The following is a 26,362-nucleotide window of genomic DNA, read 5'->3' as shown; positions in this document are numbered from 1 at the left end:
CAGACCAAACTACATTCCCCTCCCTTCTGGAACCTGGGTCTCATCTGTCTGTCTTCATGCTCCAGCTGGCTGGTTTATGAACCACTCGCCGGGGCCTCAGGTACCGCTCCATTCATGTATTCATTCATCCACCTCTTCGAAGGGCATTCGCTGAATGCATTTGCTAATCAGTGAACTAGGAGATTTATATTATTTTTTTAAATCCTAACATCCCCATGAGGTACATAATTTTATTCCAATTTTATAGATGAGGAACTGGGACTCAAATTAATTAATTAACTTGCTAGACCAGGTCTGTACGATGACAAAGCTTGTGTCTGTCCTACTTCATACGGGACAGAAAGAGGCAATAGGTGATTAGTTGCAGCTTTTTACATTTTGTGCTCATGTGATCCTACTGGCTTAAAGCATAGAAAGTCTCTATCTCTTCCAGGCCTGTCCAACTCAGTGAAGGAAATGAGTACATCTGTTCATTTGTCAAATTTGCTCTTTTGAAAAAAAAATGAAGTTATGCAAATATTTGCTTTTCCATTAACTTAGGTAATCTAGAAACTAGTGAACACAAAATGAATTTTTGCTTTTTAGGCTATTTGTCTTGCCATTAGTTAAAATGTTATGACACATTTCATCTGTAACATAAACAAACCTGAGCTATTTTAAAGTCCAGAAAATGTGAAGTGAGGACTGAAACTCAGTGGAGGACTAATTTTTACAACTGTCTCCCTCTGCATCAGGCCTCTTGTCTGTTTGGTTTCCATTTCGAAATCATGAAATGAACGTACCGTTCTGACCTCCAGCCATCTGTTGGCAGCTGAGAGAAATAAGTAGGCAATGTTGTTTGTATCTGTCAGTTCCAGCATACGTTGCTTAAATCTGGTTTCATGCCTGTAGAAAACAAAAACATTATGATGCTAGCCACACGACAGAAGAAATAATAAAAAACAGTCACACTTACTACTACACTATTTACTCAACACAGTGACAAACTGATGGGGTGGAATGACTAGTCAATGAACTCCTACGTCCAAATAAAAGCCAGCTGCTACTACTCTGCTGCGCCCTGCATAGAGATGGTGTGTCCAGCACTTCCTTTCTTTCTCAAACCCGTGCTGCAAAAAGGAATCTGCCTGATGACAAAATCCTATTAAAGAGCATTTCATAAATTTTCATGTAATTATTGTGGCCATGAAAACAGAGCACAGTCTATGTTGCAAGGGCCTTGCAGAGACCAGAATAAGTTGTACACAAATGCCATATATTCTACCAGCTTTTTCTTGCACCTAATTTCCTTTCAGTTGTATGGTTAGAGTTGGGTGGGAGGTGCTGGATGAGAACCAGAGAACACAGGAAACTATGCATTTGTAATAGGAAAATACACACTTTTAACTTTCTCTTTTCACTTGACGTTACTAGGAACCAAAGAAGGAAATTGCGGCTGCAAGAAGCACAGGTAGGAGAAATGGAGATGGCAGATGTTCTTGTTCAAAAAGACATCTTATTCTTCAAGGTTCTAGAATATTTGCAAGGATAGTCATTGCATGAAAGAAATTCTTGCTCTGGGGTACTTACAGGGTTCTATGATATATCCAGTTTAGATATGGATTTCTGACCAAATTAAGTTCATACTTGGACATCAATATAATGAGACCAAATTCTGTACAACCTGTGTAATAAAGGAAACTTCCAATAAAACCGCTAACCATTTAAACTGTGAGCTACACTCTCACAGGAAGTCATGCTACATGTTCATAAATGTTTTCTAAGTCATGAAAGTCTTTTTTTCATTTTTCAATTATTTCCCCTGAATAACAGAAATAATGGAAAGCTGGACAATATAATCAAGATAACTGGTTTGAAGGTTCGAGGAAATGCCAAACTGAAATGTGGTTTATTCACTTTCTGGGGCTGTCACTGGGCTTATATAGACCCCCTATCTATGTGTTGTGTTTACAAGGAATAGCCAGATCTCACTGTGATGGCCTGGCAGTGACTCCTGTTTGACAGAAGACTGCCCTAAGACCCCCCCCAAATCTTCAGATCAATTTGCAAAACTTTATAATAAACCATCCCTGTGTCAAAGAATGAAGAAGCCTTGATTGGGGTGTTCACTTGGCCCATAAAGCCATCCATACAGGCCAATATAAAGCAGATACTTGGTATCTGTCCAATCAATTTGATCATTCCAATATGCCAAACCAGATAAATCAGATAATTGAGTCAGACAGCAACATCTGATTTACAATAATCAAAGGATTCAGCCATCAGAGCCAAATAATTACCTCACTTTGAGTTATGCAGCCCTGACCCAGATGCCATGCACAGGGAGACCTGTGCTGAATGGCAACACATGAGGTGGGACTAAGCAGTCCGAGGACCATGACTGCCCTCATGATGACCCTTCCAGAGATGAACAGAGTGAATAATTAAAAGGTAGGATGGCTCACAAGGTTCTAGGATTTACTGAAATAGTGGATATGAACTGTGAAGCGTTTTATCCACGTAAAGGCCATTCTTTCCATACTTGCCATGCTAGGTTGAGTTTCATCCATTCATTCAGCAACACTGAGCAAGGACCAACTCTAAGTGGATCATCGGAGTATATGTATGAACAAGCCATGACTTGTGCCCTTGAGGAGCCCATTGTTTGGTGAAGGAGATGCACAAGGAAGAACAATGCAACACAGAAGTTAGTTACATGGCCCTATGCACCAAATGCTACATAACATAAAGGACTGGGAAGATCTGCGCTGAGCAGAAGGCAGGAGACTGCATGGAGAGTGGGAAGAGAAGGGTTAAGCAAGCTTTTCCAGAGGACTGGGCGGATGGTCTGAGTTTTTCAGGGATGAGCTGAATTTTTCAGATGAACAAGGGAGGACAAAGCAATGGAGGAAGGGGCAACAACATGAGAAAATCCAACACGTTAACGGGTTCAGGCGCTCGAGTCAGGGTCCTCCCCCTAGACAACTGCGGCGATGGGGAACTGGAGGTGGGGCCGGTTGGACCAAGGCCAGTGGACTACATTGGAGACGAACGTCAAACACTTGGTTCTGACAAAGTGCTTTGTCTGGGATTCTTCTTTCTCTCTCTTTAGTTTGAGGATATTGTTTCAGATACACTCTTAACGAGTTTGTAAATGGAGTTGGCAACAGTCTGAAGCAGCAGATAGAGGGGAGGGGTGGAAATGCAGTGCACATTCTTTCTGTGTGTTTCTATTTGGCAAGAAACCTTCCATTTTCCTAATGGAAACTTTGACACACTCAGTCTGTATCTTTTCATCCATATCCAGCTCATCTTCTGAACATTCTTAAACCTTTATTTTGTCAGACAAAAAAAAAAGCAAAGGTCACTGCAATCTCAGTCTAATTTAACTGTGATACTTTCGTGGTGAATGTCTTGAGGGAATTCATTGCTGCCTGTAAGTACACCAGAAACCCTGAGTGCAGGGGAGGAAAAGCAGCCTAATCAGTAAATACAAACTTTCCAAAAAAGCTGAAGACTCTGGGGACTCTGGGTAGCCTGAGAGAAGGGAAGAAGTGGACGGAAAAGAATGTGCTTGATTCTCAACCACAAGTACCAAATGTAAGGGTTCTAGAATTTTCTTCATGGGAGCAGGATATTACCACCACCACCCCCCACCATTTTAAAACTTCCTTTGGTTTAAAAATGCTGCAGTTTGTGGGTTTTAATATTTACTTTAAGAATGAACTCCAGAAGACCTAAATCTGGATGAGTGGGATGCAGTTACCTTTACCTAAAAGTTGAGGGTCGGCTTTTCTTTTTCCCAATAATTCAAGGTTTGAAAATCAACACATACATTTTGTTGTTCTTACAGTCACCGGAATTTTGCTGGTGTAAAATTAGGAACAGTCATGCCGAGTCCTGCTTGTGTGTCTAGCAAAGAAGGTAAATGAAAAATCTAGATCTTGACTCTTGGTCAAGTTCCTATTTCACTGTAAATCATCCTCCTTTCCTTTACGGTGCCTAATCTGATTCTGGTCCTCATCTGTCTCAGAAAATGACCTCCCCTTGTTCTTCAGGGAGAAAAGAGAGGCTGGTTTATGTTGAACCTGTCAACTTGCTTCTGTTCCCATACCAGTTCACCTGGATCAAGGCACTGTTCGCCCCCCACTCACCATGTCATCCTGTTTTTTAATAGCATTTATCTGGGGCCATGTCATGGTAATCTTTACACACATGGACAGCAAAAGTAGTTCCTAGCACCTCTTCAATATTCAAGTAAATTAATTTGAAAGGAGTGGTTTGGTGAAAAATGTGATCTTTCATATGGTGTACTTATGAGCACCACTGGTCATGGCTGATTACTACTAGAATATAAGTTTTGTCTTAACACCCACACTCAATGCCAATAAATAGTTTTGCCATATCCAATAAAAGGCATGGTGTACTCCAGTGGGAAAACACACCACTGCAGAGAGTATGAATGCTTCCTGATGAAATTGATACACGTTTATGTGAAAATTCTGTGATGTATGTTGCAAATGGTTGTATCTTTATATTCTACTTTCTCACTCAACTTTATGTGTATACAATAATATACATATCTTAGGTTAGAACAATCTGTGATAAATATCAGTACATATTTGCATTTAGGGCTTCAGAAAGATATACTTTACATGTCAATTTTCTGGATTAAATGATGTATTCAATAATGCCATCTTCTTTTCTGATTTTACTTGAATAGGGAAAACAGCGCCAGGTAATGTTTTGAGTGCTAAGTAAACACTCTTCATCAAAAGCTTGGGTTATTACACTGTTTACCAACATTGAGGAAAATGGATTAAAATAACATTGGTGTAATAATATTTCTTTTGAAATTATTAGTATTATCAATACATTTATTTCAGCTTGTTTACTGGGTGCTTCTTTGCTGATCACTGTGGTTAGTGATTTACATGCATTATATCAATTAGTCCAACAACCTTAAGAAGTAAAATTGATTGCCCAATTTCACAGATGAGGAAACTGCGACTAGGGAATTTTTAAAGCCTGGTCTAAATCACACAGTTAATGTCTTTCCAATATGGTGCTTTATTCTTTCTTTATTCTTGTTAAAATTTCAGATGATTAAACTCTGACTGATCATTTACTGCCACATTTTTCTGACTTCTGGTTTAAAACACGGCCAAGCGCACAGTGCGCATCCAAAACATGGCAGCAATGATCAGTTATTTGTAGATACATATTTGTTGATGATGTAATTGCCTAATCAATAAAATGGAAACATGTTTACTCACCTAAATGCCCGGATGGTGGTGAGTCCTTCAGCTGTTTCTGAGAAGTGGCAAAGCAGAGGGAGCTGGGTACTATCGTCAAGTTCTTGGAGGTCCCTAGAATAAAGACAAGCGTAGAAGTAGACTTCACATACATTCGGGCTCAGAGGCCACAGTGTTCATTCTAAATTAGGGCTTTTATTTGTAACTGCTTTCCTCTAGCACCCAATTAATAAAAACTTTAACCGCTCAGCAATCTAAAGAGAAAAAGAAAGATGGGTACATAATAAATTCCAGTCCAGCCTGAATATGACGTCTTGTCCAAAACTATCAGCTCTTTACAACAGCTAACATAAACTGCTACAAGGGCACAGGTGAATGAACAATTAACCCATACCTACCAGAGGGGTAATATTTTCTTTGAGCAAGTGGAATTTAGGTCAAACCTTAGCATGGGGAGGACTTGAGCAAAACAGACAAGAAGTGTATTTGAGCTGAGAGAGCAGGAAAGCAAGCACAAAACACTAAAGATCCTGGCAAGCTCAGTGTGGCTGGTGCCCAGAATCCTTTTCTGAGTGGTGGTGTGGGAAAAGGGAGTACGAAGGATGGGTGAAAGTAGATGGTAAAGGATCCTGGGTGTCTGGAAAAAGAATCACTGAAGATGAGAAATAAGAGGATCGGAGCTGTGTTTAAGCAGCATAAACTTGGGAGCCATGGCAAAGGATGAAAGAGAAAGGGTGAGTTAGGATAGTCTATGTAAGAGATTTTCTTTATGTTCTGAATTAGTGTGATGCCAGGGAGATTGAGAGCAGGGGGAGGGTTGTGAGGCAGTCTGCCAGAAGTAGCCTTCTAAACTGCAATGATCAATTAGGTGTAGCAGGGGGAAACAAAGGGAAGAGTCAAATATGGCTTGGGTTGACTACTTCTAGCTTAGCAGATCTGAACAAGGATAACGGTGTTTACCAGGGTGGGTGACATGGAATCAAGCAATTTGAAGACAAAAACAATGACCGTAGCTTTGGCCACAAAGAGTCTGAATCTCCGACTTCATGGAACTAGTAAGTTCTCCAAGGACATACTTGTATGTGTGTATGAAATGTTCAGTGAATGTTGGGTGGACAAATGTCTGAATCTGAGCCTTTTCCTAAAGATCCACACTCATGACAACTTTTCTTAAACCATGTAAGTGAGCACTTCTAGAGGACAGGCTGAGTTGCACCACATGTCTCCACACATTCCTCTTTTCTCTTAGTCTTTTTTTCTGCCCTTCTCTAGGTCATTGGGTAGCAGCACTGACATTCACCTTCCAGAGTCATTGAACTGAAGACGCTGTTACATCATCTTCAGCAATGACCTTAGGCCATTTTGGGCTGCTGTGTAGTCCCACAGACAAGTGCAGAGTGTTTTTGAGTTTCTAAAGTGGATTTGTTCACTCTAGAAACTGCGGGTCAGGGGACAGAAGGAGGGGAATGAACACGAGGGATGTGAATAAGTCTGCTATTTTTAAACATAAAACTAAGTCGGCTATTTGTAAATTTGACACAGACAACAGGTGGTCACTACATTTGAGGTTTGTAGTGAAGGGGAAAAATTAGGAAGGAAGAATCTTTGTTTATAGGAGTGCATTTTGTGAAACCCAAAAGGTGAAAGCACAGCTTGCCCTTGTCTTCTTGTAAGTGGAAAATACTTATTTACAGAGCTAACCACTTACAGTCACATTAGACCTTTGACTTTAGATATTCCAAATTTCATGGCGTTTCCTGTAGCTAGTTCCCTAACTTTAATTCCCTTTGATATTTACAAAATACGTAATAGTCTGTTAAGTTGCCTGGGCTTCTCAAAATGGATGAGTCCTGTAGAGCTTTGATATCTAGAAAGGTCTTTTCGTCTGTGAGATTTAATATCACGTGATCATATTTGCTACTTTTCAGATAATTTCAAATAAGAATGGTTTATAATCCATTATCAAAGTTGATTTTTTTTTAAAAAAAGATCATCCCTTCTTTATTTTAGGCACTTACTACCAATGTTAACAGATTATTCTCACTAAAAATGAACAGAATCATAATTCAAATTTACAATGGACTAGGAATATTTGCCTAACCTTGGCATTCTTTTGTATTGCTAAGGGGCAAAAATAGACCCAAATGAGTATGTGATGGGAGTAAGACAGGACTGTTTCGTGTTAGTGCTGACAAGGCAAGGATGTGTCTGGAAACAGCCAGCGGAAGTGAAGTAAGTGAGCTGTTTTGGCCCCTCCAGCAAGCAGGCTCGGCCATAATCCCTGAAGAAACGAAACGGTGAATTTGATGGCTAGCCTCTCCCTTTTGGTCTGAATTTGCTATAAGAAAGGGGAATGAGGCTGAGGATGAAAACACCCTAGATTTAATATAGACTTGTAACATATAAAGGACCCGAATTCATAGTCCTGAGGGAAAAACAAATATATTTTTAAATTAAGACATATTGTTTGATACATTCAGAGTTTCTTAATTATAAGCTTGCCTTTTCTTCTTGCCTTCCCTGACTTTTCATCATCTTCCTGAACTCAAGTCTATTAAATATTTGGTTTACTGAATAAATTCAGTATCTGCCTCCCTATCCCAGCACTTAATCCACATTTATACTTCATATGTTTTATCTTCCCAAGAGACAGTAAGTTTCTTGAGAACAGGTTCTTGTCATGTTGATCTCTTTATCTGCCAAACGGCTTACACAGTTATTTGCAACACAGTAAATGCTTAAGATGTATATTTTAAATAAAGTGATTATTGCAATGATATAGAATTTACTACACTGTTTCAAGCAGGGCTTCAGTTAAACTGGAAATTTCAAAATGACTGGTACTATATGTATTTAACTATTCAACGTCTCAGCACATGAAAAATTCTGTGTTAACAGAAGAACTTAAAATTTATGGCTATCTTTATTTATTTGGCTGGATACTGAAGAGCATGTTGAATGATTCAAACTGAAAATTTCCAATCTCTTAAAGCTATAGCACTATCAGACATCCAAGATACTTTTATAGCTATCATTCTGATTTCTCTCTTTAACCTTTTTTTACTTCTACTAATTTTTTTTTAGAATGTATGTTAAGCATTTGAAAACATTTTACCCATTTTTCCCACTTGTGAAATATAATGATATTTAATCCCTTACCATTTAGGACTATATTTGATTTCATGAATTTCCTGTCAATGTTATGTTCAGAAAAATGGACCATGGAATGAAAAATTTGGCAGTTTGTGGAGTCACAACTCAATATATGAATCCACATGTTGAAATATGTCCAGGGCTATGAAAAGCTCAGACAACCAGTTACAGAAGCAATTATAATAGATCTCAATGGAACAAAATATCGGAATAGGTTTCACTGTGTTCAAAACAGGTTGCATTTCCAAATCCCGTGCCTCATCTTGAAAAACAAGCAAATCTGTATAACAGAAAATCAAATGCATACACTTTTGGAGATGAAAAGAACATTGTTTTACTTACTTAGAGGCCACTCGGAAGTATTTCTGGATAAAATAAAAGGCGACCCCAAGCGGCACAAGAGCAACCAGGAACACGGGGGTGGCGTAAGAAATCATGCCAATGGCAGACACGCAGAGCAGTGTTGAGCGAGTTAGAGATTCCAAGGTGGGAGGGATGTGCTATTAAGAAGGCAGTTTGAAAGGAAGATGTTTTAACAAAAATAAAACATTGGTTATAATGCAACAAAATATTCATTGTACATTAATGTTAAGTTACATGGTTAGTTACAAAATAGAAACATTTACATTGCAAGCAATTCTTCCCTCTAGCTCCACTCCGTTCCCATAGCTGAGTATAATTAGATGTTGACCTATTTCCTTATCATCGGTCAGTTGTCCAACTATTTTAGTCAGTTGCATGCATCAAACATTCTTTTTCTAAAGTGAGGACAGTTTAGGTGTTCCTAAGGCCACTCTGGAAAAATCAGAAAAGGCAATGGCTAGATTTGGTGGATTCTTTTCTCAGTCATCCTAAGGAGTCTGTTCTTCGAGTGATCCAACTTCAGAGTTTGAAGTCTTTAATTTCAGGACAAACTTCTAGAGGCCTAAGGATCTAAGACTAACAGGTCATCCTTGAAATTATCTCTAAAATATCACACCATCTGAAGTGTCTCTCATCCAAGAACCAACCTAATAAAAGTAAAGGACATCTAAGGCAGCCTGGGGTACATTTCTCTACTTCTTCTGGGAGACTTTGTATAGAACTAAACTTTATAGAACTTTACTGTGAATGGAGATGCAACATTGATCAAAATCATTCCTTTTTACAATAAAAAATTTAAATGTTAGTTTATCTTCTATTTCTCTTTATTTCATGCTGATTCCCTAAGTATCCTCTTCTACATGTAGAAGTTATTTTGAATTAATGTTTTCCTTTAAGATTTTATTCTAGAAATCATTTATGCATATGATATTGCTATGAATGCACAGAGGCTTTCATTTAAGCTTTAGAAATCCTCTATTGTTAATAGGAATCATGGTTTATTATATTAAAATGTTACTGAGTGTATACTAAGAAATTTATTTTTGAACTTGGAAGTAACTTAGGCAACTCACCTGATCAATGATATTTGTATCAGCTGAAAAGCGATTGAGAATCAGGCCCAGGGGTGTGGTATCAAAGAATCTAGGCAATAAACAGAATGGAATGTAGGGCAATACAAAACTCTTTGGAACCTGAGCACTGCTAATGGGTATCTTGAAATGGGAGTCATGAAAATGAGAATATCCCTATTCATCTGTTCAAGGACTGAATAAGTTCATTAAAATTTCACTTCTCACTTAACTTTTAAAATGTATCCTTTTATAAAATATCTTGTGTGTGGGAGCAAAAAATATCTATTTTTTTTTTTTACCTGATTGGTCCAAGAATTATCTTATTGAGGAGATTGTGGTGAAGATTTTTAGCAGCTGTGAGACCCATCCATTCTACGGTGAGAGATGTAACAAGGCAGAGGAAAATACCTGCCCCACAAAGTATGCTAAATCCAGCCACATAGTAGGTCTAAAGAGCAACCGACATGAAAAAAAGCACATAGGAAATCATACATTTTTTTTACTAGAACACCAAATATCAAAGTCGAAATCTAAACATTACCTTTAAATGTTTCATATGATCAATTTAAAAAATAAAAGTGATAACGGACAATTTTTTCTCTTCCAGGTCCTGTTCTGATTAACTTATTGAATCATTACACAAGTCCTATCCTATGACATTCGAGCTGTTAGCATCTAACTAAATAAAAGGGTATCACTGTTAATCTCAACACTTCCTTGATGATTTAAAAACAGAAACCACTGTACCTGATCAGCTTTCCCAGTCTTGTTGATACTGTACTCTGATGTCCACGTGGCCAGCCAATAGTCTATAGCTACAATGACTGAATGTTTCAGAAGCTTGGAGAAAATCATCAAGAAAAGCAAGAAGAAGCCTCCAGAAGTAAGGTACCGCCAACAGGTTTTCCAGGGCATTTTAGTCCTGAGCCTCATTACAGTGGACATGTCATCATCTTCATCTTCCTCCTCTTCTTCTTCTACACACAAAACACTTGTTTAAGCTTCAGATGGGCAACAGGTAGAGAGAATGTGCATTATCCACCACCCCCAAAAAACATACAAATCTCCTTCAGACTTACAGAAATACAACTGTCTTAGGAATTTTAAATGCTTTTAGCAGGGAAAAACCTGATTGACAAAAAATAGGTAAAAATGAATGAATAAGTGGGAAATCAACATAAATTCTCTGTGTGAGATAATTTGATTTATTATATATCAAATCAACTGGAAGTATAGACTAGAAGTTTACTAAGTTACTGAAGGAATTGTGTTGCCAGTACAATCACATGCCTGGCTGGCAAACATTAACAATTTTTTGGACTCTCAATTTCTGACTCTGTGAAACTGCACCAGGAGGAAATAGGTTCTGAAATTTGTGCACAGCCCAAGAGGGTATAATCCACACTCCCGATAGCCCTTCTTAGATGTGGTCGTGGAGGAGCATAGATAAGAAAAACCATCCAGAGGACAGAGGACAATGGACAATGGACAGGGAGTTCCTTTCACATACTTACACCATGTGGGAACTCCTAGATGGCTATCCTAAAAACACACTCCATTATGACAGCAGGGAATTTGGGCATTTCATGACCAGCAAAATTTGATCATTTGCATGGTCCAGTGACTTAGGCATTTCTCGTCCTTTCCTTTTCCAAAGGCAGTTTCCCTGTGTATCCCACTACAGTATTTGAGCAGGTTGTGGGTACGTAGGATAGGTAACTTGCCTTTGGTTTATAGGTTGTCAGACCACAGAGACCCAAATGAGGGTATGACGGAAGACTTAGCATCATGAAGGATACCAACACTGAGCTGGCTGCAGTAAATGAAGAGGTCTCAGATAATTTCTCCTCGGGTAAGGGTGGGTCAGTGTGTGAGAAGGACTAGCTTGGAAATTTGCATGATCAAAGAGGGAGGCATTTGCAGCCTGTTCCCCCAGGAGCCACTTTCTGTTTTTATATTAATTAAAATTTCAACCTGGCTATGGCTCCTCAGCTAGAGACAATATTTCTTCCCATTCCCAGTACCTAATCTGTCCATGTGATGAACTGGCCGATAGTATGCAGCAGAAACAGTATCTGCAACTACTTTGCTTCTTCCCTTGGTAGCTTGAACAGGACCAAGGGCAGCAACCTAGTAGGTAATACATACCATACTGGGCTCTTTCATATACATTTCTTCATTTTACTCTATAAGGAAAGTATTGTTATCTTATTCTATACCTGAGAAAATGGATTCACACAGCAAGCCCGGAACAGGGTCAGCATCTCAGGTGGTATACCCACCCTGGAACATGGGTCTGGGTAGCTGAGCATGACTCTACTTGTAGAGTGTGTTAGAAAAAATCGACTGAGAATTCTAGAGGCTGATGGCTGTTTTCAGCACCAAATATTCTTTAAAAATATTTTTAAACTGAAGAAATCAAACTGCAAAACCCACTCATTCATTTATTTACTCAATGCATATGTGTTAAAGCAGTGAATAATTATCATCTGAAACATAAAGGGGGCACATTTTGGTGTTCTTTGGCTTGAAATAATAGTTTTCTCTAATTCTTCATTGGCTTGTAGAAATGCAGTCTTCAGCAAAAGCTGAACAGGAAAAATGAAGTAGAGGGCATGTAACTCTATGGACTTAAGCATGATTTATCTTACAAACTTCTTGGCAACAAATATCAAGGCAGTGTAATTCTTTCATCTCATTCCTCGAGTTTCCAGTAAATTCTTTTCCCCTACTATCTCTTATTAGATCCATAAAGTTGACACATAACAAATGGCTTTCTAATTCTCTTATTTTTCACTGTTGTATTGTCATGAAAACTCCATGAGGACTTACTACATGGTGCAAGTAGAAATAGTTCAACTATTCTCTCCATAGTTCCCATTTATTGTTTATTTCTAAGGGGCTGACCTTTTATTAACAACTTGATTTGGTCATTATACTAGACCTCTCCAGTTTATCTGAGCAAGGTCTAGATCTATTCTCTCTCAGCTCTCTCTCACAACACACTATGAGAAACTCCTCGAGATGCCTGCTGATGGATTACACACAGCTTTCCTTCCCTCCTATTCTTTTCACTTTCAGCTTGATGTATTTGGTTTGGCTCTTTTCCCCTGCAATGCGGTTTGTGATTCCTCACTGGCACACTCATGCATCGATTGCTGCAACAAAACCTTCGCATTGTATTACCATGGAAACATTTCAGGCAGAAGAAAAAGGTCTACCTTCATCTTCATCCTCCAGTTGGGCTTTAGCCTCTCTCGAATACATGGCTCTTCGGAGTGTCTTCCTCTCTAAAGTTGTTTGGTCAGCTTCCATATCCTACGGTAAAATTGGAGAAGCTATCGTTCAAGGAGCTCAAAGATACAGGAAGATCTGACTTACCCGTCAATCAGGGACGCATAAACCAGTATTTCTTTGCGTTTCCCTGTGTCAGGCTCTCAGGTCTCCCTAGAGAGCTGCAGCTTCTGTCACAGGAGCAGTTAAGGGGCAATGCCCGAGATCTGTAGGAAGTGCTCGGGGGTACAGGGTAGTAAGAAGCCAGGAAAAGTAGGAACGCCGTGATGGAGCCAACCCAGGGGAGAGGGGACCGCCCCCCCCCCCCCGCCCAGCCCTGAAGCATAGTCCCACCACTGTTACTTATTTTACTTTCACATCATTTTCAGATACTCCCTGTAGCTTCTCTAACTAAAGATTTATTTATATTCATGAACACCTTCCTTTTAAAATGTGTGTAGTTCTAGATTGGTTAAAGCACTATTGTTCATCCGCTATTATTCTGAATTATTAAATCAGAATGAGTTTCTTTAACATCTCAAGAAGGTAGCTGCACAAAAGTAAGGGACTTCCATGGGAATGGAAGGAAGGTAGGTCATTTTGAAGCAAATGGGAAAGGAGGGTACTTATTTGCCCAGCAGTTTAGGAGAAAGCCCTACGAGGCAAAAATATGCAGAAAGAGAAGGGAAAGGTGCCAGAAACAATTGGGAATTTTAAGGGTTGCTCCAGGCTTGTCCTGAGCTGGAGAAAGGGAGAAGTAGTTCATTTTCTCCTCTTCTCTGCCTCTAGCACACCCACCACCGTGACTTGAGAACAGCAGTATCCGTTCAGGTACTCTGTGGGTTAAAGAAGCTTCTGTAGGACAGTCTGGAAAACTAACCATAGTCCTGTTTCTGTGGGAAAATGCATTCTGAGTTCCAAACAACTGACCTACAGTCTTTTGGAATCTATGGTAAGTTAAGGGATCCTGTATATGTTCTACAAAAAATAAATCGCAGTATAACTATTACATCAATAAACGAGTAAGCCTTTGTTGATCAATCTCTAGGTAGTAATCTTGGTTGCTGATGTTGGTTTTTGTTTTTTCGCCTCATACAGCACGTGTGATTTAGGAGATTTACTATTCTAGAAGGCTCTATTGCTTCCAGATTCTTGGTTACAAAAGAGTAAAAGCACAAGTGTCTCTTGAATACTTTTGTTTTCAGAGACAATTTCACCTCACCTTTTAATTTTGCCTAATGATCTAAAACCCAACACTTGTACATGAGATTAGATCAAACACAAAATTAAAGAAGGCCCAACCCTTTGTGTATAATGTAATGAAATTAAATGAACCTACACGTTGAAAAATAGGAGATTTGGTTCTTTTTCAACTCTCCATGCTGTGTGAGCAATAGATTTAACATCACAGATACTTAAAAATCTTTAGAGTCATAAGTGCTCATATTAAGCTCATGACAGTTCAGATTTTAAAATGCATTGATATTTGGATTAAGTAAGCATTGAATTTAGTGCCATTTAGCCAATAAATATTTATTGAATGCCCGTGACAGGTCGAGTCAATGTGAGGGCATGGGCTGGGAAAGGAAGTGTCAAACGATGGTAGTTTATTTTGCTTAATAACATTATGAAGATAACAGTTGATGCCTCCCAAGCTAGAATTTTTAATATTTAAATCAGCTAAAAGTGCTGCCTCCTTCTCCCTGGTAGTTTTCATTAGTATCCTTTTAACATATTCTTTCCTGTTTACTCCTTAAACCTTACACTGACAGTTGCATCTAAAGCCCTGGGGCAGGATTTTTGTGGCTTTCGGTTTCACCCTGCTTCTCTGCTGGCTTGGTTTATTGTGGCTCCAGGCCAGCCTTTCTCACCCTTGAAGCTATTGACACTTTGGGCCAGAGAATTTTACTGGGCGTGGGGAGGGGGGCTGCCCTGTGCATTACAGGCTGTTTGCAGGCTACTTAGCATCCCTGTCTCCTGCCCACCAGAGGCCAGTAGCACCTGTGCCCCAGTTGTGACAACCAAGCATGTCTGTAGATGTTGCCAAACATCCCCTGGAAGACAGAATTGATGTGGGCTGAGAAGCAGTGCTCTAGGCAAACACTGGATCCTGCCTAGGATCCAAGTGAACATAAACTTCCCCAAGGTGTTCTCACAGTCTTACTCCCCACGGCCTGAGGCTGCCCGCCTTCAGGTGACGTTCGGGGGCTCTCTTTCCCTAGGTGGCACTGACTCCCTTCATCCCCAAGCGAGGATTCTGGACAGGCGCCTGGTTCCTTCTGGCTTCTACTGGCCACCGTTTCACCTCACAGCTGACCTTGCCCTGTCCACACCCTAGCTCCCCCCCTGTCTCCCTCAGCTGATCTGTAACCCTGTAATGTGTCTTTAATTACAGAGCTCTCCTATCTCAAGTGCTCATTTCACATCCAAATACAACTTAACGGACTTTCTTCCTGGCTTGCTTAACAGTCGGTATTTCTATAAAATCAAGCCAACAGCTCGCTCGCTCGCTCTTTTTAATTCCAGATCTTCTTTCCAAAGTAAACCATAAATGGCCCCACTCCTTAAGCTTACGTCATACTCTTTTGTCCCTGGCATCTACATCACTGAAAAAAATGTCTTTTGGCGCCTTCTCGGTAGGCTTATAATCAAGCTTCTCACAGTTTAATTCCTAAATGAGCATCTGCTGATTGCACCTTGTAATGTTTTTTAGGTGATTATCCTCATTTCAATGGTTCTTGGATTTGTCCTGTTCTACTTAACAATTTTTACGTATATCTTTTCATCCTTAGCGGTTTGCTTTTGAGATCTTTGCCAAATCCACAGAAAACAGAGCAGTTCCAACATTTGTCTGACTTTATTTTCCTCTTTATTGGAACAGATTCGTTTATTCTTTTAGAAAATAATACATTTTAATTTCTTGGTAATCTCAGATATTTGCTGAGATAGATATTTCCTTTTATAATGCTAATTCCTGGCTAGGAGTGCCAAATTCTGGACACTTCCTAGTGCCAATTTAAGAAACATTTTGAAATGTACAAATTCAATTGATAATTTCACCTCTCAACCAGGAGGTTTTATTTCAGTTCTCAGCCTGGTTTCCCACTCTATTACCACCTCATTCAATGACATACATGCATCGTAGATAACATTATACTGCAACAGTTGAGACAGATCTGGGTTTAAGTGCAACTGGTACCACTTGTAAGATACACTGTGTAATTTTAGACAAGTTACTTAACCTCTCTGAACTTCATTTTTCTCACATGTAAAAATTAGATCATTTCTGGGGGTTTGCAAGAATTAAATGAGATCATGCGAAAAAGACCTTGAAATCGTACCAGTATAGAATCTGATCACCTTCCTTCACCTGTCACACTATCCCAGATAGGCTTTCTAACTTCACCCACAACTCATAACATCTCCGTCTCTCACAGTCATCTAAGATTTTGTTTTGCCCATGATTCTTCATTTGTAGGTGGTGAGTGAAAATATTCTCATTAGTATAGAGGAGGAAACTAAGATATACCTAAGGAAAAACAAGGTCAAGTAATGATAAAACATGGTTCGGCAAGTAGTTTACATTTTAAACACACATATAATTTCAATATGGTTCAAATTTAAATAAAAACCCCCCAAAATCTTTTTTATACTTCACCCAAAAGCTATCATTAGAATTTATAGTTTCAAAGTAGCCTATTTGTGAATGATGTATATACAATTACTTTGGATTTGAAGTGAGGATGTCATCAAACATTAAATGATAATACCTTTTTGTAAGTATTATACAGCATATTTTATAGCTATGCAGTATATGTATGACTCCTTGGACCCTGAACTCTTCTAAACCATGAGCAATTTACCTTTTCTAATTCTTGATCTTGCCGATTCATGAGTGTTTTCCAGTGCTCATAAAGCTCAACATCTTTGGTCTGTATGTCCTTCAAGGTGCCTTCTCTTAGCACAGTTCCATCTTTCATGGCTATGATCTAGGGGAAGCACAGGTTAGCAGAAAAATGCAAGAAGACTTAACTGACAAGTGAATTACATGTATCTCAGAAAGCATTTCTTAATGTCCCTATTTATTTATATGATTGCAATATCAATATTAATGAAACTTCTTCTAAACTCTTACCCAGTCAGCATGTGTTAGATACTGTAATTTGTGAGTCACAAGAACCAGTGTCCGTTTGTCATCTTGGAGAAATTTCAGGATCCCTTCCTGCATTAAGTGATCACTTAAGTGGATGTCCAGGGCAGAGAACGGATCATCCTACAACCAGCAAAATGGAGAGAAGATGAAAATTTCCTATACTCTTTATGCAATTCAATTCCTCTAAAAAGTAGAAATACAAATAACTCAATGCAAATTATCTCTCAAATCCAATGTATGAAAAACAGACCCTGCATAACTTTAAATTGTCAGAAAACTTTTATCTTCTCTCTTTCACCTTAAAATTATTTTTAAATAATTTAATAATAAAATAATAAATGTAATAGTAATAAAATGACATTATCCAAAGTGGTTTGAATTTTTATCTATAGACTCTTCAAGTTTAAAGACTGACATTTCTCAACTAACTTTAACAATAGACCAAAAGAAGAATGAAACAATAATTGGAGTAGTTGAATTTGAAATCATAAAAACAAGCATAGACTCCAGACCACGATGGCAACATAGCAGGCTCTGGAATTTTCTGCCTCCCAGGGATGCACCAAATATACAGCTACACACAGAGCAATTCCCTTTGTGATGAATCCAAAAACTAGTTGAGTGACTCCTATACACTGTGCAACTGAGAAAATATCCACATCTAAATGGGTAAGAAGGTAAGAAATACTCTCCCCACAACCTCCACTCCCCCAGCACAGTGTCCTAGGAACCCCAACTCCCAGCTTCTCCCTGAGGAGCAATCAGATGGGGCCACACAACGAGTGCTCCACCTTTTATGGCTGCTACCCAAAGGACAGGACCCCCAATCACTTAGCTCTGAAAGTCAGTGGAGATTGCATTGACAAGTCCCACAGAAATGTAATAACTTCAGAATTAACTACAAATGACAGTTCAAGCATCAATATACAGGGATGTAGGAAAAAGCAATGTTTCCACAGCAGTGGAAAGAATATCATTGCTGGCAGCGTGATATTGACAAAGGTGTCTCCAGTTTCAAGATGGAACTTGAAATCACTGGTTTTCAAAAATCAGGTAAAGATCATAGAGGCAACCCTCCTGTTTCTGAAACACGTTTCTGTTTCTGAATCCAATCAAACCCTCAGCATCCTTAGTGACACACACCAAACTATTCCAAGTGATTTTCAGACGATTTTTTTCACATAGGAAAAAAATAGGACTTGGGTTAGAAATAAGTTTTTAATGATAATTCGGTTTGGTTTTCTATAAAATTCTGATTTTAAATGTTATGAGATAATAAGGCACAATGGAAAGTGCCTTCATTTCATTTGTAAAATGGGGATAATGAAAGGACCCGTCAGCACAGACGATTGCTATAAAGATCAAATTAGCTAATGTAAACGTCTCTGCAAAGTGTTTTTAAAGTATTATTTTATTATACATGAGGCGATGGTGAATTAACACTGTGCTAATAATCCCTTTGAAGCACCAGGGTGAGAGTTTAGTGACTTCCAGGAATCTCTTAATAAGGAGGAGTGTAATGATCAGAGCACAAGCTCAGGAATCAGACTGCCTGCGTTTGTGTTTGTATCAGGGCTTCACATCACTATCTGTGTGACTCTGGATAAATTATCCCCCAAAGCCTCAATATCCTCATCTGTAAATAGCAGTGATAATAACAACAATGTCAAGCCTACAAGATTATTGTGAGAATTAAGCAAACAAACATGCATAAAGTACTTAAAACCATACTTCAGTCATAGAAAGAGCTTAATAAAGGCTGCTATCATTTATGTGCCATGACTTCATTACTGGGTATCTATGTTGTAGGGAAATGTAATCTTTCATACAACTTAATAACAATCTAAGTTTGATGGATTGAGAATCATTCCTCAAGATTATGTGTGTACATTAACATTTTGGGAAGACACTTTCTTTAAAAGCAAGACAATTTGCCAAATGGACAAGTCAATGAATAACCGGTTCTTCATTTCCAAGAACATATACATACATAACCAAAGTTCTCACTAATATATTCTTTCCTAGAGTCAATGAATCTGCTTAAGTGATATAGTTTTTGTACGAATATTTTTGGAAATAACTTGTTATAAATATATTCACTGACACACACAGCACACTTGTAGATGCCATAAAGCTTCAAAAATAACTATGTGCTTGATAAATCAATGAAATGTTTTCATGGCTTTGATACTGGGTAAAGGCCAATGTGATAAAATTTAATTAGAGCAAAATACAAAGCCATTCAAGTAATTATTTGTACAAGGGAGATCCTGAAAGTGAGGAGTGGTGTCTTTTTCTCCTTGATTTCCTCTACCCAGCACAGAAGACGGCACCAAGGACCTTCACTAAACACTGATGGATGGAAAGGAGGGGCGGGAGGGTGGGACAGAGGAAAGGAGCAGGAAAAGCAAAAGGCAAAGCAAGAACAACATAGGCGATAACTTGTGAGCAATGACTTTTTAAAAAATACCAGTTGCTGAACCACTATGTTGTAGACCTGATACCAGGATAAGATTCTATACCAATGATACTTGCAAAAAAAAAAGGAAAGAAAAGTTCTCATCACAAGAAAGATCCTGTGACTATTTATGGTGATGGATGTTAAGTAGACAATGCAGTGACCATTTTGCAATATATACAAATATCGAATCATTAGGTTGTATACCTGAAGCTAACATATTATATATCCATTTTACCTCAGTGAAAAATAAAACAAAACAACAAACAAACAATACTTGAGAATCTTAGCTGATCAGAAAAACAATACTCAAAAGACATGCAGTTCTAGCCCAGACTCTATCACTTACTAGTCATTGGTCATTGGGTAAGTACCTTACCTTCACCTGCCATCTAACATTACCATCTAATAGGAGGGTACCATGCACCCTAATGGCATAGTCTTAAGAATCAAGTGGAAAACACTGTGGGTCAGAGTGCTTTGTGGATTTTTAAATAAGGAAAGAGTAAGATATCATCACTTGGGGAGAATTAATTTGACATATCAACAGTATTCCATTGCTGTTAAAAGATTTTTCAATTTTAAGTTGGAGTGAAGTAAGTATAACATTTACATCCTAAGATTCAATAGTTTTTAAGGTTATCTGAGCTGATCACAGTGCATGTAAAACAAGCTAATTCAAAGGATTCTGACAAACACCACTATATCCAGGAATTTTTAAAAGTTGTAAAAATTGTATTATTGCGGAAGAATTTAAAAAGCTAAACTGGCTCAGCCTAGAGAAAAGTAAATTAAGGCAAGTTGTGAAAATAACATTATTCAAAATGTTGAACTGTGGCTGCATGAAAGAAATATATTTGCTGCTGCAGAAGCAGAATGAGGATCAATTAATGGAAAATATGTAGAAGCAGATTTTAATCACATAATAACTTTCCAGTAGTAAGAGCTATCTAAGCTACGCAGAATAGCCTCCAAAGACGGGCATGTCCTAATTCCCAGAACCTGGGATTTTAAGATTAACAACTTTGCAATGGGGATATTATCCTGGACCATCAGATAGTCCAAACTAATTACATGAATCTTTGAAAGCAGAGAACTTCCCCAGCTGGGAAGATAGGAAGATGTGATCACAGGTATGGTGTTGCTGGGTTTGAGGATGAAGGAAGGCAGCCATGAGTCAAGGAATGTGGGCAGACTCTACAAGCTGGAAAAAGCAAGAAAATTGACTCTCTTCTAGAGCCTTCATAAGGGAACATGGTCCTACTGACACTGTGATTTTAGCCCAGTGAGATCCAGGTGGGACTTCAAAACTACAGAACTGTAAGATAGCACATACCATTTTAGCTGTCAGTTTATGGCAATTTGTTACAGCAGCAACGGGAAACCTACACATTGACTAACAAGGAAAAGAGTGCCTTAATGATAAGCAATCTGTCTTCAGAAAGTCATCAAAAAGCTGGTAGAAGTGATATGACCAGTAATCCTATAATAAATGGGTGGGAATCTACAATCAGTTAGCCCTATGACTTCTTCAAATTCCATGATTCTACAATTTAAGTAAGAAAGGGTCATTAATTGCAAGCAGTACAATGAACCAGGATGAATATCACACCCAGAGGCCGTTGGTCTCTTTCAGTTTTCCAAGTCATTTGGGCCTCAGGTGGTTCAGTCATTAACTGATCCCAAAACCAGGAAGTTATTTCTAATTATGGGTCCATACACTATGAAAAGGATTTACAATTATATAGTTTAATGTTAGATCCTGCTGTAGCTTTTATGGTGTTTGTTTATTTTTGGGGGGAAAATACTGGGGATGTTTTTTTAAGGAGAATAACCTGAAGTGAATTTCCAGTATGTCCAAATTGTATACCTCTGAGTAATGGATCCAAATTTATTGGGAAACTCCCAAGCTAACCTACTTTTTGAAGAGGTTCTAGAGATTAGATGAGGGGAAAACTCTAAAGGAGGTCTGGAAACCAGACTTATAAGTGGTTAATAATAATCGTACAGAAGGAGAAGTCAGGGGAAGGATGCATTTACATAGTCTGCTGCTCTCTAATATTCATACTTAGAAGCTAAGTTATTTTGGCTACCACCTGCTGCAGGAGCCAAACTAAAGGAAATTCATAATCAACAAAATCATTAAATTTTATTTATGGATCTATAGGTAGACCCAAAAATTTAAACCCAGAATATAAGGACACTCCATGAAGCTTTTTGAAAACACAGACTCTAGACTCTGCCTTGCAGATTATGATTCAGTAGATCTAGGGTGGTACCAAAATGTCTATGGTTTCAGGAAGCTTCACAGTCAAACCTTACCCACAGCCTGAGTTACACACCACTGCAACGGAGAACTATGCTTACTTACCCCACGTCCACCAAGAGTGTATTTTGCAGCCCTTCTTTCTCTGCCAGCAAATATAAACGGGAAGACCTACAATTCTGTCTAGGTGATCCAGCACCATATTGAGTTTTTCATTAATGATCGTCATGGTTGAGAAACTGATAGAAGGAACCACTTAGAGCACCTCAGTCACTTGGAGACTAATGTGGATCTGCCAGTTCTCAACTTTACGTGTTGATCTGATTGGTGCTGAGGACTTGTTTCCCCTGTATTGTTCATGATTTCACCAGTTCGACCATCTTTCCTTTAGTTACTTGACTTTTCTCTTTAAAGATTCATTTATCCAGAGGGGAAAATTAAATAGAAATAAAAGTAAAGGTCTTATTCTCACCAGGAAGACAATGTTGGTATTTTGATAGAGAGCACGTGCCACACAGATTCTTTGCCTCTGACCCCCACTCAGGTTGATGCCCTAAAGAAGAAATATCCACCTTTTCCATTAGTAAATGATCTGTTGGTTAAAAAAATTCTCTTTAAAATACAAAATTCTCTAAAAAAATACTAGATTAATGGGAATTTATTAATTAAACCGTGATAGCATTGGTGAGATAATGAAAGCTGACCACTGGTTAATACTTGAATTATATTAAGGTAATTTTTGACTGATAACATTAACCCTACTTTCACTGTGATAGAGAAGCTCTGCTCTACCACAGCATTCATTAACCAAAACACTATTTTTTTGATAGTACATATATATATATATATATTTATAAGTGTTGAAGACTGTAAACAATTCCAAAATTTTTATGTTTTGTGAGTTGTCTTCAGTTTACTTAACATATACCTATTAAATATATTACAAGTTACATTCAACAGAACTAAAAATGCATATGCTTTGATAATCAAGAACTAATTATAAAATTTTTAAAAATTAGTATTTATTGAGAACTTAGTATGTGCCAGGTTTGTGTGAATGACTTTGCATTCCATATTTCTTTTATTCTTCATAGTAATTCCAATATGTGGGCATTATTCTCTTATTTTGCATAGAAGAAACTAAGGCTCAGAGAATAAGAACATACTCTTAAACACTATACTATATGGCAAAGATGAACAGCCATTAAGGACACAGACTACAAAGTCAGGCTGACCCCAGGTGCACCACTAACTGTGATATACCAAGTTCTTTAACCTCTCTCAGCCTTACTTTCCTCAGTTACCAAATGCAGGTAACTGATTTGCTGTAAACATAGGTAAACGCATAGAGAGCCTTTTGAACAGTACCTGAGACCTATCAGACTTAAAATCTTTAGACAACTTACAATCAGGTATAAATAGTTTTTGGTTGGTCAGAATAGAATGGTGCCAATGAAAAACACGTTTACACAAAGGAAAAAGAACACTTTAACAAGAATAAGTAGATGTTGACAACAGTGGAAGACGTTGTCAGAAGCAATCTCAGTTTCCAAATCAATTGACAGTAAACTCCACATGAAAACACATGAGATCAAAGGCAAGGACTGCTTTATGGTCCTTGAGAACTCTTGAGTCGTTAAGTTAAGTACATGGTGGTTACTCAACCAGTACTTCAGGGAGAATGGCAGCAAAGCTGCAGTGCCCCCAGTTCTGGAACTTGTCACCAGGACAACACACAACTTCTAAGCTCTCTGATTTCATTATTCTCCATTAAAGGTTATTGAAGATTTTTCTAGATTTTTATTCCTTGTTTGATTAAACTATACTCAGCTCACCCTCTCTCCAATTTCAGTTTGGTCTCCAAACGGTAGTAAGTCAATGTCTGGCTGAAGAGAACAGGCATCTGTGACAGCTTTGTACCTTTGGGAGAAATTTTGAATTTTGAATCACTATTAATATGCTTCCCAAAAAATAAGTCCCAGGTTCTGTATCTAGGGAGCCAAAATACAACATCTGGTGAATAACTTAGTGTATATGAGCCTCTATAGTAGGTTTGTGGATATAAAGATAAGTAGGTATTGGTTCCCATTCTTATAAAGCTAGTACAATGGAGCAGAAGACTGATCCAGAAATATACAATAAAAATGTGTCCTTAATGTAGGTGGGTCACGGGGAAGGCTTATAGCACAGAGAAGGCAAGTGACTCTGCAGCATCTTACTACGCTGATGGGCAGTGACTGCAATGGGGTGTGGTGGGGGGGACTTGACAGCATGGGTGAATGTTGTAACCACAATGCTGCCCATATGAAATCTTCATAAGATTGTGTATCAACAATACCTTAATTTAAAAAAAATGTGCCTTGTCAGGTGCTATAGTGGGAGTAGGTATAAAGCACTCTGAGGATACATAGAAAGAAATGACTGACCACTCAGAGAAGTGAATGATGCCTTTGCATAGGAGGTAATGCATAAACTATACCCAGAAGCATGAGTCGTAATTTTCCACGAAGAAAATGAGGGAAAGGAAGCTTAAGGAACTGCACAAAAGTGGAAAAGCTTAGGGTGCAATGAGTGATGGCAGGAGGCTCACTGGGGCCAGTGTGCAGGCTGTGGTGGGTGTCTGTGCGCACTTGCACACACACGAAGGGGAGAGGACGTAGGAGACGATGAGGAATGATGGCTCTCAAGCTGCTCTAGGCTGGGACTGGAACTCAGATGACTGGAAGGACAGTGCAGCATGGGAATTAGGAATGCCAAGGGAAATATCAATGGTTTCATTGCCGCACTTAGTCTTAAAATACTCAAGTCACTTCTTGATTCTTCCCTGTTCTTTTCCTGCTCTTATTTGTCCATCCTTATCCTAGCGTGATTTTCTCTCAACTGTCTCTTCTTTTGCATTTCAGTCACCCCCAGGTGTAGGCAACAAGCACTGCATGCCTGGATAATAACTCCAACAAACCTGTAAATGTCTCCTTGCTCCTAATTCAGATTCATCCTATAGACGCGTCATGTCACTTCCCGATTAAACATCACATTTACTCTGCTATTCTTTCTAAAACTTGCTGTGCCTCCTCAGGATGCACAGAATTATAACCAGTTGGCTTATCCACTAGCTCATCTCAGCCTTCCTTCAGTCTAGTTTGTCCCTATACACAAATCTCTTTCTGTCTGGTTTGTTCCCAGGCACCCAACGATCCCATGTAATTTAGGTTGTTCCTCCCACACAGTCTGTTTACTCTTTCCTCCCCTTTCTTATGCTGTTCGCTTGGCCTAATTCTCCTTAACTTTCAAGACCCACCCTTGTGAGGGTGACTTCAGGAAAGGGTCATGCCTTTGCACACTACAGTGGGATTTAAAAGACAGCATATTCCGGCTGCTCTCAGTAACTAGACCCCCTCAGGTCCCACATTCTTCCTCTTCTCTCCACAGCTAACTCCCATTCTGCTCTTGACTTGGATTTTTCCTTGTGCTTCCAAAGCCCCAGCACCACCAAACACACACCTACACACACACTTCAATTTCAGCTGCTTGGCTTCTGTGTACAAATCATTCTCCGTAAGTGTACACGATGGGCTGAAACTTCCACCTGCTTCTCTTTTAAAAGAGTTGACTCAAAAGACCTGCTCATGGGGATGGAAGTAGGGCAAGCAGGGAAGAAAGGAAGTCCCAGGTATAAATGTTCCAAAAACCATGGGCTAAACATAAGGCTTAGAAGTAATTGCTCACTTAGTTGTAAACTTTACACATTCAGAATTACCTCTGCTTGTTGAAAGGACTGCCAAAGGTAATATTTTCTTCTACTGTAGCATTTAATAGCCAAGGTTTTTGAGCTGCATAAGCCACAGAATACCTGTTCCTACTGGGAAATGGAAAAGAAAAAAACACCAAAATCACACAATGGTGCTGTGCTATATGTGTATTTTAATATAACTAAGGAAAATAAAAGTTGATAAACTACCTCAAACACAAAAATGGAAAACTTCTAAGAGAGAAGATTTTAACAACCAGAAACCTTATTAATTAATGGCTAAATACTCCACCTAAATTAAAGGGATTCAAATTGAATAGAAATGTCACGCTGTGCAAAATTTGGTTTTGCTATGCTAAAGAAATGTTTTAACATAAAAACTATTAATTGAAAATTTGTCTTCTAAAATGACTATAGTTATAAAAATAATTAAAAGATTATTAACAATGCATTCTCTCCAATGGCCAAAGACATTTCATTTTATAAAAAAGCATTTGACATAACTATGAATTTTATATGCAGACTTTAAAAAAAGACATGACTTGATACTATACTATGTTTGTGGCTTAAGTATATTAATATATTTTAAGGTAATAGATAATATACAAATATTTCAAAGCAAAGAATGATATCCTGAGGAG

General features: G+C 38.5%; 1 protein-coding gene across 11 annotated transcripts in view; it reads right to left on the bottom strand.

The window, feature by feature from the left end:
* The window catches only part of ABCC9 (ATP binding cassette subfamily C member 9), a 107,625-nt gene that overhangs the window by 23,061 nt on the left and 58,202 nt on the right, over positions 1–26,362 (bottom strand). For all 11 annotated transcript variants that reach the window (XM_073223243.1, XM_073223245.1, XM_073223241.1 and 8 more), the window contains 12 exons: positions 25,731–25,832; positions 23,809–23,893; positions 22,446–22,526; positions 17,232–17,369; positions 16,960–17,085; positions 13,045–13,141; positions 10,571–10,800; positions 10,123–10,271; positions 9,824–9,893; positions 8,730–8,887; positions 5,256–5,348; positions 783–885 (listed from right to left, as the gene is read on the bottom strand). In XM_073223243.1, the coding sequence (XP_073079344.1) occupies positions 783–885; positions 5,256–5,348; positions 8,730–8,887; positions 9,824–9,893; positions 10,123–10,271; positions 10,571–10,800; positions 13,045–13,141; positions 16,960–17,085; positions 17,232–17,369; positions 22,446–22,526; positions 23,809–23,893; positions 25,731–25,832 (1,432 nt within the window). The remainder of the gene's footprint in view (positions 1–782; positions 886–5,255; positions 5,349–8,729; positions 8,888–9,823; positions 9,894–10,122; positions 10,272–10,570; positions 10,801–13,044; positions 13,142–16,959; positions 17,086–17,231; positions 17,370–22,445; positions 22,527–23,808; positions 23,894–25,730; positions 25,833–26,362) is intronic.

This window comes from Manis javanica, chromosome 15 (assembly GCF_040802235.1).
Source record: "Manis javanica isolate MJ-LG chromosome 15, MJ_LKY, whole genome shotgun sequence".
In the NCBI taxonomy this organism is placed as follows: domain Eukaryota; kingdom Metazoa; phylum Chordata; class Mammalia; order Pholidota; family Manidae; genus Manis; species Manis javanica.
This window is presented reverse-complemented; position numbering and strand designations above follow the sequence as displayed.